The sequence below is a fragment of the Oncorhynchus kisutch genome, linkage group LG19, assembly GCF_002021735.2.
Source record: "Oncorhynchus kisutch isolate 150728-3 linkage group LG19, Okis_V2, whole genome shotgun sequence".
Taxonomy (NCBI): domain Eukaryota; kingdom Metazoa; phylum Chordata; class Actinopteri; order Salmoniformes; family Salmonidae; genus Oncorhynchus; species Oncorhynchus kisutch.
The window spans coordinates 31512768-31529423 of record NC_034192.2 but is presented as its reverse complement, the minus strand read 5'-3'; the positions used below and the strand labels follow the sequence as shown (position 1 = coordinate 31529423).

General features: G+C 44.9%; 1 protein-coding gene across 2 annotated transcripts in view; it reads right to left on the bottom strand.

Moving 5' to 3' along the window:
* The window catches only part of LOC109864674 (dedicator of cytokinesis protein 2), a 139672-nt gene that overhangs the window by 11625 nt on the left and 111391 nt on the right, over nucleotides 1-16656 (bottom strand). For both annotated transcript variants that reach the window (XR_004204125.1, XM_031797056.1), the window contains exons 29-40: nucleotides 14751-14829; nucleotides 14512-14612; nucleotides 14359-14417; nucleotides 14090-14238; nucleotides 13784-13869; nucleotides 13502-13658; nucleotides 12296-12336; nucleotides 7901-7991; nucleotides 7128-7238; nucleotides 6811-6900; nucleotides 4439-4543; nucleotides 4042-4183 (exon numbers count right to left, since the gene is read on the bottom strand). Coding sequence is in view for 1 of the 2 variants with exons in the window: in XM_031797056.1 (XP_031652916.1) it covers nucleotides 4042-4183; nucleotides 4439-4543; nucleotides 6811-6900; nucleotides 7128-7238; nucleotides 7901-7991; nucleotides 12296-12336; nucleotides 13502-13658; nucleotides 13784-13869; nucleotides 14090-14238; nucleotides 14359-14417; nucleotides 14512-14612; nucleotides 14751-14829 (1211 nt within the window). In the remaining variant the exon portion in view is untranslated. The remainder of the gene's footprint in view (nucleotides 1-4041; nucleotides 4184-4438; nucleotides 4544-6810; nucleotides 6901-7127; nucleotides 7239-7900; nucleotides 7992-12295; nucleotides 12337-13501; nucleotides 13659-13783; nucleotides 13870-14089; nucleotides 14239-14358; nucleotides 14418-14511; nucleotides 14613-14750; nucleotides 14830-16656) is intronic.

Sequence of the window (16656 nt, the reverse complement as noted above, 5' to 3'; positions counted from 1 at the left end):
ATATAGCCTCGCTACTGTATACAGCCTCTCTACTGTTATAGCCTCGCTACTGTATACAGCCTCGCTACTGTTATAGCCTCGCTACTGTTATAGCCTCGCTACTGTATATAGCCTCGCTACTGTTATAGCCTCGCTACTGTTATAGCCTCGCTACTATATATAGCCTCGCTACTGTTATAGCCTCGCTACTGTTATAGCCTCGCTACTGTTATAGCCTCGCTACTGTATATAGCCCCGCTACTGTCATAGCCTCGCTACTGTATACAGCCTCGCTACTGTATACAGCCTCGCTACTGTATGTAGCCTCACTACTGTATACATTCTCGCTACTGTTATAGCCTCGCTACTGTTATAGCCTCGCTACTGTATGTAGCCTCACTACTATATACAGCCTCGCTACTGTTATAGCCTCGCTACTGTATGTAGCCTCACTACTGTATACAGCCTCGCTACTGTTATAGCCTCGCTACTGTTATAGCCTCGCTACTGTATATAGCCTCGCTACTGTATGTAGCCTCGCTACTGTATACAGCCTCGCTACTGTTATAGCCTCGCTACTGTTATAGCCTCGCTACTGTTATAGCCTCGCTACTGTATGTAGCCTCGCTACTGTATACAGCCTCGCTACTGTTATAGCCTCGCTACTGTTATAGCCTCGCTACTGTTATAGCCTTGCTACTGTATATAGCCTCGCTACTGTATATAGCCTCGCTACTGTATATAGCCTCGCTACTGTATATAGCCTCGCTACTGTTATAGCCTCACTACTGTATATAGCCTCACTACTGTATATAGCCTCGCTACTGTATATAGCCTCACTACTGTATATAGCCTCACTACTGTATATAGCCTCACTACTGTATATAGCCTCATATAGCCTCACTACTGTATATAGCCTCGCTACTGTATATAGCCTCGCTACTGTTATTTTTCTCTGTCTTTTTAGCTGTTGTTTTTATTTCTTTACTTATCTATTGTTCACCTAATACCTTTTTTAAATTGCACTGTTGGTTAGAGCCTGTAGGTAAGCATTGCATTGTATTCGGCGCACGTGACAAATAAACTTTGATTTGATTAGACCTCAAAAAATTCAATCACTAGCCTGCTATTCAATGGAGTGGCTGTGTGTTCCAAAATCTGGGATTAAGGGTCTCTTTTACAAGTTTAAAATGATGAACATTCACCATTGGCCCTGCCAAGACAAAACGAATGTATCAGTGAAAAATGGAGCGGCGTTGGCTAGAAAGCCCGTGACGTCGACCGTCGCACGAACAAGGAGAGGAGCCGACTTCGGCGGAAGTCGTGACAGTTACATCTGTCCTAGCTCGCTCATTCATGTCTTCATCAAAATTACGGAATGCCTCATATCCGCTTGTTGTCCCCTTATGCTATAGTTTGTTCAATCTCAATTGTCATTAGAAACCACTTTTGTTTAAGCTGAAGAGACTTCTTCTATAGTTAAGCCAGAAAAAACAATCCAGGATCAGATCAGAGTTTAAAAACTCACTGAAGAAACAAAGTGACAAGTTCAAACTGATATTTGGAAAAGAAAGTCTGTCTGTGGATGACCTAGATGAAGCAGAAAAGGTTATTAGATTTGAGCAACAACAGCACTTTAAACAAGAATTTGCACTCGTTGTGAAAGGAAAACAATGTGCCAAGAGAAGCGTCTCAATCTGTAAGCTTGATCCAATTGTTGACAATGGCATTCTGAGAGTGGGAGGAAGGCTAAGCAAAGCTGCTATGCCTACAGAACTAAAGAATCCTATGATTCTTCCCAAAGACTCCTACATCTCCAGACTGATCTTACTCCACATCCATGAGCAGGTTGGCCACTCTGGGAGAGGTCACATGCTTTCCAGACTTCGACCAGTGATATTGGATACCCTGTGCCAACTCCTTAGCAAGGAAGATCCTTAAGAGGTGTGTCTTCTGCAGGCGGATGCAAGTTAGAGCTGGAGGACAGAAGATGGCCGACCTTCCACAAGATTGGGTGTCACCTGATTTGCCACCTTTCACCCATGTGGGCATAGATTACTTCGTCCCCATAGAGGTGAAGCGAGGCCACGTTCGTGTGAAGCGGTATGGTGTGATCTTTACTTGCCTTGTGAGTTGAGTTGTCCATCTAGAAGTTGCTAGTTATCTGGATACTGATTCCTGCATCAATGCCCTGTGCAGGTTGATCTGTCGAAGGGGCCCAGTAACAAGTATCAGAACCGACAATGGCACCAACAAAGAACACACAGAGAGCTAGGAGAAGCTCTGAAAGAGCTGGATCACAACAATATTCAAAATGAATTACTGAAGGAAGGAGTGACATGGTCATTCAAACCTCCCTCTGGAGCCCACCATGGGGGGGAGGGGGGGTTGTCGGTTTATCGGACTGGTGAAAAATATCCTCTATTCAGTCCTTAAAGAGCAAGTATTGCATGATGAGGCTTTGCAGACTGCTTTGTGTGAAGTTGAGGCGATCAAGAACGACAGACCAATCACAATTGTGACAAATGACCCTAATGATCTGGAACTCCTGACCCTGAACCATCTGCTTCATCTGAAAGTTAAGCCAGTCCTGCCACCAGGACTATTCCAGAGAAGCAACCCTACAATATAAGTACAATATATCACTGACCTCTTCTGGAAGAGATGGCTAAGGGAGTATCTTCTACATATGCAGAAAAGGAACAAGTGGAACAAAACTAAGAGAAACTTCTTGTTGTCTTCTGTCGATGACACCTCCCCAAGGAACTCTTGGCTAATGGGGCATGTCGTGGAGGCTTTTCCAGGGGCCAAAGGTCGTGTCATGGTTAAGACCAAGACCATTATCTTACAGAGATCTATCAATAAACTCTGTCTGCTCCTGGAGGTTGATGGAGACACACACACACACACACAGTGCTCCATCTTCAAAACACGTGCACTTCTGAATCCTGGACGTCAAACTCTTACATTTTTGGAAGTTGAACACTTGAACACTTCAACTCTGAGACTGAGGTCGATGGCCTCTTGTCCTATATGGGACTTTGTATATTTGTATGAAATATTCATATATTTGGTGAAATATTAGGTACATGATTTATCTTCACCTGATTGAGATATATTCCTTTGTCATTAGTGCAACTTTGTTTTTGGCTCCACCTCTTGCCCATTCATTGTACTGTGGTGTGTGTTAGTAATAGGATAAAGGCAGGAAGTTGGGCCTTCGGGGGGAAGAGGGCTCCTATCTAGAAGCGGGAGAGGAACAGTCTTTTGACCATACAGACATACAGCCATATATATGACAAGTAATCTATGATCTAAGTTGATTGGAGAATCATTTTTTGTTGGATATAAGAAAAAGCAACCTTTTTGTTGCACCGAAACCCTGGATCTCATGGAATGTTTTTGCCGTTTTGTGGACTGTCTGCGTCCCTAAACAATCCCGCTTCAGGCTTGGGCAGTGGCTATGGTCAATTGGTAAGGAAGCCACTACAAGGCTGAATTAACTGTTTCGCTGCCAGACAAGGCTCCGCTGATGTAGCCTAATGTAGCCAGGTGGTAAGGTGTTGGCACTGCTGTTGGGACAGCTTTATGTAGGCCCTAACTGTCACGTGTCCTCCCTCTCCGGACCTCTAGGTCACTTGTTATGGTGCACACCTGTCACCATCGTTACGCACACCTGCACGTCTTCAGACTCACCTGGACTCCATCACCTCCCTGATTACCTTCCCTTCGGGTTCCTTCCCCAGGCCTTCTTGTCTCTGTGTCTGTGTCGTGTCTGTGCGTTGTTCGTGTTGTCTTGTTTTGTGTTACGTTTATTTTATTAAAACACTCACTCCCTGAACTTGCTTCCCGACTCTCAGCGCACATCGTTACACTAACAGTTTGTGGGCTCCGTTTGTCACCGTTATAGTGCAAGGAACGTATTGTTTAGTGTTGTGTTGCTGGCATCCCACTTTTCTCCGTTTTTTTGCCCCACCAAGATTTACATGCTGAAATCGCATCTGTGTGTATGTGTGTAGGTGTGTGTGTGTGTGTACATTGTGTGTGTGTACATAAGGATACACTGCAAAGGGGAGAGTCTGACGTCGTCTCCAGGCATGGTGGTGATATTGAGACGGACAGCGCTGGGGAACTGACTCATCAACTGGTTCTGGAAGTCTTCTCTACGCTCGTACTCCTTCCCCCGGTGGATAAAAACCTTGTTCTGAGGTTAGAAACAGTTATACACAGTCATAAGGTGGTTATGAACAGTCAAAAACACTACATAAGACTGCATTCTTCAAAAATAAAATGTGGATGTTGATATTGCTTCCTCTTGTGGATTGACAATCTGTTCTTTACTTTGTAATAAATCATTATTGACCTCCCCAAAATCATGTAGATATAAGCTCTTTCACATTTCATTTGGAGCTAAAACTAGACATTGTGAATACAAGGTTAGGCAGATGCTTAGACATACCCTGAGGAAGGGAGGGTAACCCTGTCCGTAGTAGCCCACAGCAAAGTAGTCTGGCTTGGGCCTCAGGATCGTCATAATGTTCTCATAGAACCTAGCCTGCTGCTTCTGCAGAGAGAGGGGGAGGTGGGGGTGGGGGGGGGGGGGGGTAGAGAGGTATAGGAAAGAGGGAGAGAGAGAGAGAGAGAGGGGATGTTGGGGGACATAGAGGTAGTAGGGGTGGGAGAGATAAGAGGTGGGAGAGAGGGTTAGGGGGTAGGGTGGAGAGGGGAAGAGAAACAGACAGACAGAGAGTGTGTGGGAGAAACAGACAGACAGAGAGTGTGTGGGAGAAACAGACAGACAGAGAGTGTGTGGGAGAAACAGACAGACAGAGAGTGTGTGTGAGAAACAGACAGACAGAGAGTGTGTGTGAGAAACAGACAGACAGAGAGTGTGTGTGAGAAACAGACAGACAGAGAGTGTGTGTGAGAAACAGACAGACAGAGAGTGTGTGGGAGAAACAGACAGACAGACAGACAAACAGTGTGTGGGAGAAACAGACAGACAGAGAGTGTGTGGGAGAAACAGACAGACAGAGAGTGTGTGGGAGAAACAGACAGACATACAGTGTGTGGGAGAAACAGACAGGCAGACAGTGTGTGGGAGAAACAGACAGACAGAGAGTGTGTGGGAGAAATAGACAGACAGACAGTGTGTGGAAGAAACAGACAGACAGAGAGTGTGTGGGAGAAACAGACAGACAGAGAGTGTGTGGGAGAAACAGACAGACAGACAGACAGAGAGTGTGTGGGCGAAACAGACAGACAGACAGACAGAGAGTGTGTGGGAGAAACAGACAGACAGAGAGTGTGTGGGGGAAACAGACAGACAGACAGACAGACAGACAGACAGACAGACAGACAGACAGACAGACAGACAGACAGACAGACAGACAGACAGACAGACAGACAGACAGACAGACAGACAGACAGACAGACAGTGAGTGTGTGGGAGAAACAGACAGACAGAGAGTGTGTGGGAGAAACAGACAGACAGAGAGTGTGTGGGAGAAACAGACAGACAGACAGACAGAGAGTGTGTGGGGGAAACAGACAGACAGACAGACAGACAGTGTGTGGGAGAAACAGACAGACAGAGAGTGTGTGGGAGAAACAGACAGACATACAGTGTGTGGGAGAAACAGACAGGCAGAGAGTGTGTGGGAGAAACAGACAGACAGAGAGTGTGTGGGAGAAACAGACAGACATACAGTGTGTGGGAGAAACAGACAGGCAGACAGTGTGTGGGAGAAACAGACAGACAGAGAGTGTGTGGGAGAAATAGACAGACAGACAGTGTGTGGAAGAAACAGACAGACAGAGAGTGTGTGGGAGAAACAGACAGACAGAGAGTGTGTGGGAGAAACAGACAGACAGACAGACAGAGAGTGTGTGGGCGAAACAGACAGACAGACAGACAGAGAGTGTGTGGGAGAAACAGACAGACAGAGAGTGTGTGGGGGAAACAGACAGACAGACAGACAGACAGACAGACAGACAGACAGACAGACAGACAGACAGACAGACAGACAGACAGACAGACAGACAGACAGACAGACAGACAGACAGACAGACAGACAGACAGACAGACAGACAGACAGACAGACAGACAGACAGACAGACAGTGAGTGTGTGGGAGAAACAGACAGACAGAGAGTGTGTGGGAGAAACAGACAGACAGAGAGTGTGTGGGAGAAACAGACAGACAGACAGACAGAGAGTGTGTGGGGGAAACAGACAGACAGACAGACAGACAGTGTGTGGGAGAAACAGACAGACAGAGAGTGTGTGGGGGAAACAGACAGACAGACAGACAGACAGTGTGTGGGAGAAACAGACAGACAGAGAGTGTGTGGGGGAAACAGACAGACAGACAGAGAGTGTGTGGGAGAAACAGACCAACAGACAGTGTGTGGGAGAAACAGACAGACAGAGGAAGATAGAGACAGGATAAAGCTACAGCAAGACAAATGACCCACCCTGCAAAGTCTTGTTTTTCAACGCTGAAATACCGGAGAAAAGAGAAAAGGACAGAATCCAAGGGCAGAATCTATCATATTTATTGCACAACGACACATTTCAGAGGAGTGAAGTGAGACTCTTGGGAGGCGAGAGAGGAGAAAAACGACGAGAGGGGAAGCGGAGGAGAGGAGTGTATTGAACAGTCACTCCAAATGTGATGTACTTTAAGGGCTGAAGGAGAGGAGAAGTCAAGAGAAAGCGAGAAGAGTGGAGGAGAGTTCTCGGGGGTCCCTGTGAAGGGTGTTAGAAATCAAGAAGAAACGCTAATGAAGGCAGCTTGCCGACAAAACAGGACGCAACAGTGTGTCTTACCAGACTCTGGCTGAGCAGCTCGTATTCAAACACTTCCATCTCGTACTGGTCAGCCAGCTCCTTACACAGAGTTATAGCTTCTTCCCACATCTACACAACCCAGAGAGACGAACGATTACCAACACACACCCATGGAGAGAAGAGAGGTTCTACGAGATAACCAACTCCAACACTTCTACAGAGAGCAGAGACGTACGTAACATAGCAAGATCACTGACTCCGCAACAGAGAGCACAGAGACTGTGTCCAACTTCAATGCATCTATCCATCCAGCCAAGACACTATACAGAATCAAGATAGCCGACTCTGCTCCTGACCTTGCCCTTGTCGAAGTACCCGATGATGGTTTCGTAGAGATTCTCCTTCTGCTGGCGCTGGGTCTGACAGCTACGCACCTCAAACTGAGGACTGCACTGGTCCTCTGACCACTGCGAGGGGAAGACGGTGGTGTAGGGATTTAGGGAGGGATGGAGGGGTGGAGAGATAAAGAAATAGAGGGGGCAGAGATGAAACAATCAGAGCAGAAGGACATGCTATAAACAGGACTGGAGTGGATGGTCAGGGGGTCGGAGCATAGTTCTAGAAATATTTTGTAGACTGCAAATGGACCGCAAGAAGCTCAAACAGATATACAGCGGTTCTTCCTTCAAAAGTTGCGGCGAACTGCAGCACGGCTTGCAGGGTGCCGCTGAATTCTATGGCACGTTATTTAAGTGTCAGCCATTGTTGCCAGAATGTATCACAATCTGCCACCGTCTACCACAAAAGGTCGCGGCATAAAGCTCTAAACTTTTAAAGGAAGAACCACTGTAGCATTTGACAAACACCGAATCATTTAAACCTTGACTATACTGAGAAACATTAACATATGCCTCTATATTCATGTGTGGGGATACTTGGGAATTGGTTTCCTACATTAAAATCACTTTAAGCTAAGTTCCTGGTGATTTTACAGTCCTTCATGTCCTTTACAGTCCTTTTTTTGTGCTCAGAGGACCAATTCAAATTACAAGTGAATGTCAGTGCGTGTGTGTGCGTGTGTGTTCGTGGGTGGGTGGGTGTGTGCACGCGCCTGTCTGTGTATGTGTACCTTGAGCAGGCGAGAGTGAAGCAACAGGGTGTATGCAGCCTCTGTGTAGTTTTCCACAGCCATGTGAAGGTCTCTCAGCTTGTAGAGGTATCTGTAACACACACACACACCCACCCACCCACCCACCCACACACGGGTTAATACACATCGAACTGTAATGTATACCATTGTCCACTAGATGTCAGGGTTGCCTAGACAACTCAGTGACTCGACCAACATTCTGTGATACACGGAGCCAATGATTGTGATTGTGATGACTTGACCTGTACACATCACAGTCTGACGTGAACACTGTGGAACGTTATATCCTTCCTGTTTGGCCCTGTCCGGGGGTGTCCTCGGATGGGGCCACAGTGTCTCCTGACCCCTCCTGTCTCAGCCTCCAGTATTTATGCTGCAGTAGTTTATGTGTCGGGGGGCTGGGGTCAGTTTGTTATATCTGGAGTACTTCTCCTGTCCTATTCGGTGTCCTGTGTGAATCTAAGTGTGCGTTTTCTAATTCTCTCCTTCTCTCTTTCTTTCTCTCTCTCGGAGGACCTGAGCCCTAGGACCATGCCCCAGGACTACCTGACATGATGACTCCTTGCTGTCCCCAGTCCACCTGGCCATGCTGCTGTTCCAGTTTCAACTGACCTGAGCCCTAGGACCATGCCCCAGGACTACCTGACATGATGACTCCTTGCTGTCCCCAGTCCACCTGGCCATGCTGCTGCTCCAGTTTCAACTTCCACCTGACTGTGCTGCTGCACCAGTTTCAACTGTTCTGCCTTATTATTATTCGACCATGCTGGTCATTTATGAACATTTGAACATCTTGGCCATGTTCTGTTATAATCTTCACCCGGCACAACCAGAAGAGGACTGGCCACCCCACATAGCCTGGTTCCTCTCTAGGTTTCTTCCTAGGTTTTGGCCTTTCTAGGGAGTTTTTCCTAGCCACCGTGCTTCTACACCTGATTTGCTTGCTGTTTGGGGTTTTAGGCTGGGTTTCTGTACAGCACTTTGAGATATCAGCTGATGTACGAAGGGCTATATAAATACATTTGATTTGATTTGATTTGGAACTTAGTGGACAGAACTTTATTGTGTCCTCAGGGACAAAAAACATGAGTCTGCCCTCGCTTGCCTTAATCCTAGGTCTCCCTTTGACCTCTCTCTCTCTCTTTCTATTTATCTTCCTTTTTTCTGTTCTCTCTGCCCTCTCTTTTCCTCTTATTTCTCTGTGTCTCTCTCTGTCTCTCTGTGTCTCTCGCTCTGTCTCCCTATGTGTCTCTCTGTGTCTCTCTCTCTCTCTCTCTCTGTCTCTCTCTCTATGTCTCTCGCTCTGTCTCCCTATGTGTCTCTCTCTCTGTCTCTCTGCGTCTATCTGTGTCTCTCTCTGTCTCTCTCTCTCTCTCTGTGTCTCTCTCTGTCTCTCTGTGCCTCTCTCTTTGTCTCTCTGTGTCTCTCTCTATGTCTCTCGCTCTGTCTCCCTATGTGTCTCTCTAAGTGTCTCTCTGTGTCTCTCTCTGTGTGTGTGTGTCTCTCTCTCTGTGTCTCTGTGTGTGTGTCTCTCTGTGTGTGTGTCTCTCTCTCTGTGTCTCTGTGTGTGTGTGTCTTTCTCTCTCTCTGTGTCTGTGTGTGTGTGTCTCTCTGTGTGTGTGTTTCTCTCTCTGTGTCTCTGTGTGTATGTCTCTGTGTGTGTCTCTGTGTGTGTGTGTCTCTCTCTCTGTGTCTCTGTGTGTGTTTGTCTCTCTCTCTGTGTCTCTGTGTGTGTCTCTCTGTGTCTCTGTGTGTGTCTCTCTCTCTCTGTGTCTCAGTGTGTGTGTGTGTGTGTGTGTGTGTCTTTCTCTCTCTCTCTCTGTGTCTGTGTGTGTGAGTCTCTCTGTGTGTGTGTTTCTCTCTCTGTGTCTCTGTGTGTGTGTCTCTCTGTGTGTATGTCTCTGTGTGTGTCTCTGTGTGTGTGTGTCTCTCTCTCTGTGTCTCTGTGTGTGTGTTTCTCTCTCTGTCTCTGTTATTTCTAACCCTCCCTGTCACCCATTCTCAGCAAATACATTGGTACCTTTTTCAGATTCTGTCAAATGTGACATTTTAAGGGTTTTTAACATTCTAGGTTTCCAACAGAGAAAAGCAGTGTATCTTTGACTAGCTTAACTTTCAATTCCTCCTACATCTGTTGAACACATTCACGAAGAATTCAGACCCCTTGAATTTTTCCACATTTTGTTACATTACAGCCTTATTCAAATATGGAATAAATGGTTTCTTCCCTCACCCATCTACACACAATACCCCATAATGACAAAGCAAAAGCAGGTTTTTACAGATTTTAGCAAATTGATACACCCCCTCCCCCTTACATTTACATAAGTATTCAGACACTTTACTCAGTACTTTGTTTAAGCACCTTTGGCAGTGTTTACAGCCTAGAATCTTCTTGGGTATGATGCTACAAGCTTGGCCCACCTGTATTTAGGAAGTTTCTCCCATTCTTCTCTGCAGATCCTCTCAAGCTCTGTCAGGTTGGATGGGGAGCGTCTCTGCACAGCTATTTTCCAGTCTCTCCAGAGATGTTTGATCAGGTTCAAATCCGTGCTCTGGATGGGCCCCTCAAGGACATTCAGAGACTTGTCCCGAAGCCACTCCTGCGTTGTTTTGGCTTTGTGCTTAGGTTCGTTGTCCTGTTGGAAGGTGAACCTTCACCCCAGTCTGAGGTATTGAGTGCTCTGGAGCAGGTTTTCATCAAGGATCTCTCTGTACTTTGCTCTGTTCATCTTTCTCTCGATCCTGACTAGTCTCCAAGTCCCTGCCACTGAAACACATCCCCACAGCATGATTCTACCACCAATTTGTTTCACGATAGGGATGGTGACAGGTTTCATCCTCTTTGGCCTTCAATCTTGGTTTCATCAGATCGGTGCCTTTTGGCAAACTCCAAGCGGGTTGTCATGTACCTTTTACTGAAGAGTGTCTTCCGTCTGGCCACTCTACCATAAAGGCCTGATTGGTGGTGTGCTGCAGAGATGGTTGTCCTTCTGGAAGGTTCTCCCATATCCACAGAGGTATTCTGGAGCTTTGTCAGATTGACTATCGGGTTCTTGGTCACCTCCCTGACCAAGGCCCTTCTCCTCAAATTGCTCAGTTTGGCCGGGCAGCCAGTCTTGGTGATTCCAAACTTCTTCCATTTAAGAATGATGGAGGCCACTGTGTTCTTGGGGACCTTCAATACTGTAGACAGATCTGTGCCTCGACACAATCCTGTGTTGGACCTCTACGGGCAATTTCTTCGACCTCATTGGCTTGGATTTTGCTCTGACATGCATTGCAAACTGTGGGACCTTATATAGACAGGTGTGTGCCTTTCCAAATCATGTCCAATCAACTGAATTTACCACAGGTGGACTCCAGTCAAGCTGTGGATACATCTCAAGGATGATCAATGGAAACAGGTCAATGGAAATGGAAACAGGATGCACCTCACCTCAATGTCAAGTCTCATAGCAAAGGGTCTGAATACTTATGTAAATAATAATGTATACATTTGCAAAAATGTCTAAAAACCTGTTTTGACTTTGTCATTATGGGGTATTGTGTGTAGATTGATGAGGGAAAAATGCATTCAAGGCTGTAATGTAAAGAACATTTATAAAAGGGAAGGGGTCTGAATACTTTCCGAATGCACAGTACATTCCTCCTTTTGGAATACACCTTCCTCTTAATCATCTCCTCTTTGAGTTGTTTGATTAACCTCTCTCCTCTCACTTTCTGTCTCTCTCTGTCCTTCACTTTCTCACAATCTCTCCCATCTCCCCCCACTCTCCCTCCATCCCTCTTTCAGTTCAATATACCTCACACTCCTTATTTACATCTTTCTCTTTCTCCATCTCTCTCTCTCTCCCTCTCTTTCTCTCTCACTCAATCCCTCCCCCTCTTTCCCTCTCCCACTCAGTCTCTCTCTCTCTCCATCCCTCTCTCTCTCTCTCTCCTAAAATGAGTGCACATGTTGCTGTGAGTGGAGGGCCTGATCCTCTGGATTTTTTACATTAATTCAGCAGGATTGAGATAATCCCTTGTCAGATTATACACACACACACACACACGGACAGACACAGACACACACACAGACACAGACACACACACACACACACACACACACACACACACACACACACACACACACACACACACACACACACACACAAGGTCACATTTTCGCCCTCACCCAGTGAGTAATCCACTGTTATACACGGTCTAACCAGCTCATGTAGCCTGCCCAGTCCAACACCACGGGTAGTCATACATATACAGAAACTCTCTAACGTTTTAAATATATATGACAGTAGAGTGGTTGTGTAACTAGAGTTATGAAACCTATCTACAATTGAAATGACGTGTTATTGTTGCATAAAGTGTCACCTGATGTACATCCCTTCACGGTTGATGTCCTTGTAGAAATTCTGCAAAACAACAGAGAGGAGTGTGAGACTTTGCTTGTTAGCGTGGACATGTGTGTGGGGAGAGAGAGTGTGTGTGTGTCTCATCACCAGCACACATACACACACACACGACGCACGCACACGCACACACACACACACCACGTTTCTTCTCTTGTGCTCACTTACTGAGAATAACACTCAAGGCAGAACACACACATCTCCAGCGTACGTCCCCATCTAAAACACTCCGATAATCTCTGCATCCCACTGATGTCTGAAGGGCTATATAAAGTATCAACCTCCGCAGAAAGATCATTCATCATTTAGAGTCAGTAGCATAAGCTAATGATGTGTGCAGCTAGCATGCATGTCTGAGTGATCCAGATGCAGCCCGAGGATCTGTGTGTTAGCTAAAGCATGCTAATGTCAGTTAGCCTGAGCTAGTGAAGATTGGCTTGCATATTGCATAGCATGCTAATGTCAGTTAGCATGAGGTAAGGATGATTAGCTTGCGTGTAGCATAGCATGCTAATGTTAGCTAGCCGGAGGTAAGGATATTTAGCTCTCAAAACAGCGCGTCATGAAAAGGAATGGCTAATGCATAGCCATAGGGGGGCTGAATAGGCCTAACTGTGCTTTACAGCTGTGTTACTGACAGACAGACCGCCCCGTGCGACTGCTATAGTGTCACAGTATAATACAGTAACACAACAACGGCAGGCTAGTAATGCTTCTGATACCCATCTTATCTTTTACTGATCTGGGATTTTATATTTAGTCTAACAGATGCTGTTACTGGATGTTGTAGAAGACGAAGGTTCCAGTGTATTACTATTTTTAGAATGTATTAGAACGTGGTCATAATTAGTTGGATGTTAATTAGTGGCTGGTGATGCCATGGTAACGGCTACACGGCGGGCACTGTTGATTGGCATGGAATTGATTGTCAGATGATATACAGAGCAACAGATTGGTTTATTGTTGGGGAGAAGGGTGTAGTTTTGTGCTGAAAGTGAAACTGCAACTCAAGGTGGATTTGCTCGAGGCGGCTGATGACACATGAAACACGAAGGTGTGTGTACAGCAGTTGACGCAACAACGTGCTAATCGCCGCGACACCAGATACGCTGATGAAAGATGCAGCAGTCTGCCCAATGTGGATCTTCCTGTCGTGGGCGGAGCGTACCAGCAGATTGACGGTGCAGCTCATGCGGTTGTTGCGGCTGTCGTCGCTCATCACCGTGCGGTAGTCAAGGAGACGCACCAGGAGTCCCTTCACCAAGTCAACGAAGTGCTCGACCTCTGGCCTTAACAAGGGATGCTCCACAGCACACTCCAACAGTCTGACAAACACACACACACGGACACACACACGCACACACACGTAAGCCAGTACGTATAAGGTTACAGTATAAGGTTACAGATATTGCCTGTGATGTGGATATTGGTATTGATGAAAGACACCCACATGGTTTCCAGTAGCTCCATGTATCTCTCATCTCCTCCTCCTCCCTCCACCTCATGATCCAGCTTCAGAATGATCTCATTCTCAAACTACAGACAGACAGAGGGAGAGAAGCGATAGAGAATGGGTAAGCCTCTCGGGAAGCTGTAAAAGTCTGGGTGTGTGTGTGGTTGTGTGCATGTGTGTTTGCGTGCGAATGTATGCATGTGGGTGTTACAGACTCTGAGACTGTGTGTGTGTGTGTGTGTGTGTGTGTGTGTGTGTGTGTGTGTGTGTGTGTGTGTGGTTGTGTGTGTGCCACTGTCACACCTTTTGGAAGTGTGAGGAGAGTTTGTGTTCACACTGCATCATGTCGAAGAAGATGGGGATGGTGGCTCGTCTCAGCTCTTCCCCAGGAATCAGAGTCATCTCCAGGATAGGACCCACCATCCCAGGGATAAAACAGATCTTATTCCCACCTACACACACACACACACACACACACACACACACACACACACACACACACACACAGTCTCAGAGTCTGTAACACCCACATGCATACATTCACACGCAAACACACACGCACACACACTTACCCAGTTTGTACCACATGTCCCGTATGGCAAAACCGATGAGTCTCCTCATGTCTCCATACCTGAAGATAAAAATAAATCAGCTTCGTTTTAGTACATTACTCGTTAATATTGCCAGAGGAGAAACAAAAGAAAAATTGTTTAAATTGAATTCACTTTGCCAGGATCTTGTTCCTCTTGGTTGGAGAGAAGTGCTGCAGTTGCAATGACTCTTGGGTAATGAATGCCACAGCCAAATGGAAGTAATTATTCCACAACTACAGAGAGAAGAGAGGGATCAAAATAATGAGAATGTGTGTGTGTGTGTGAGAGAGAGAGAGAGAATGAGTGTGGAGTGTTCACTTTCATAATTTTCACACATACAAACACAAAAACTCACACATACACACACTGACCTGCACTTCAAAGTCATTGTTGTTGAGGAATTTGAGGTTCATGGTGTCAGCGTAGGTGTTGATGGCTCTGAGGAACACCCTGACAGAGACACAGTGTACAGTTTATGAGATGACAGCATGATATCTATCTCTACCTATATACTGTATCAATGTTCTATCTCAATGTTCTATATCTATCTCTACCTATATACTGTATCAATGTTCTATATCTATCTATATACTGTATCAATGTTCTATCTCAATGTTCTATATCTATCTCTACCAATATACCGTATCAATGTTCTATCTCAATGTTCTATATCTATCTCTACCAATATACTGTATCAATGTTCTATCTCAATGTTCTATATCTATCTCTACCAATATACCGTATCAATGTTCTATCTCAATGTTCTATATCTATCTCTACCTATATACTGTATCAATGTTCTATCTCAATGTTCTATATCTATCTCTACCTATATACTGTATCAATGTTCTATATCTATCTATATACTGTATCAATGTTCTATCTCAATGTTCTATATCTATCTCTACCAATATACCGTATCAATGTTCTATCTCAATGTTCTATATCTATCTCTACCAATATACCGTATCAATGTTCTATCTCAATGTTCTATATCTATATCTACCAATATACTGTAACAATGTTATATCTCAATGTTCTATATCTATCTCTACCTATATACTGTATCAATGTTCTATCTCAATGTTCTATCTCTACCTATATACTGTATCATGGTTCTATCTCAATGTTCTATATCTACCTATATACTGTATCAATGTTCTATCTAAATGTTCTATATCTATATCTACCTATATACTGTATCAATGTTCTATCTAAATGTTCTATATCTATCTCTACCAATATACTGTATCAATGTTCTATCTAAATGTTCTATATCTATATCTACCTATATACTGTATCAATGTTCTATCTAAATGTTCTATATCTATCTCTACCAATATACTGTATCAATGTTAACTGTATTGATATGTTATCATTATACATGCCATCTGATATCTATATCAATTGGACCTGATACGAATATTCATGTAAATGATAATACAATATTGACACAGCATCCATATATACAGATATCCATATAGCTTGAGCAGGTACTGATAATACATGAGTAATTATTAAAATAATTCCAATTGTTATGTAAAGGGACTAAACTATTTTACCATATTTAACTTTATCTAAGTTTAAAAAGTGAAGTTCAAGTAAACTAGCTGACTATCTTCCCTTTCTCTTCCAGGCACAATCTATCTTTTTAATCCTGTAAAAGAACTGATTGCTCCCTCCATCAGACCTCTCTATCGTTTCTCTCTAGGAAATCCTTCCCTTATTAACCCGTGTCCACTCATCCTTATCTTCTCTCTCTCTCTATCTATCTCTTTATCTCTCTCGCCCTCTCTCTCTCTCTCTGCACTGTGCTATCGGACATATCCTTGGCCTATGGAAATCTCTCTGTCTCTCTCAACCCCCCCCCATCTGTATCTCAGGGCTAGTATCATGGTGTGTTATCTAAGGCCTTGTCTGGTCTCATAGGATAAACAGTCCCTTACAGCCTAGGGACATGTCAAATCCTGTAGAAGCTACAGTCCACAACAACAACACATCTGCTCACCGTGGACCTAATGTAACAGAATGGAATATCAGTTGCATGTTTGAAACTTTTTTTTAGGAAATATCTTAAAACGTTGGTCCAGCGACCCCTTCAGCCCAGTTCAGGCCGACACGAGGCAAGGCAAAATGAAACTAGCCACTTTTAGAATGTTGTGTTGTACAGCAGCTGACTAAAGACAAGGCATTTAGATCACGGAGACTAGGCATGCGGTTGAGACAGTTTCCACGGTAACGGGGAATCTTTACATTGACGTGATGAAACTTTGAAAC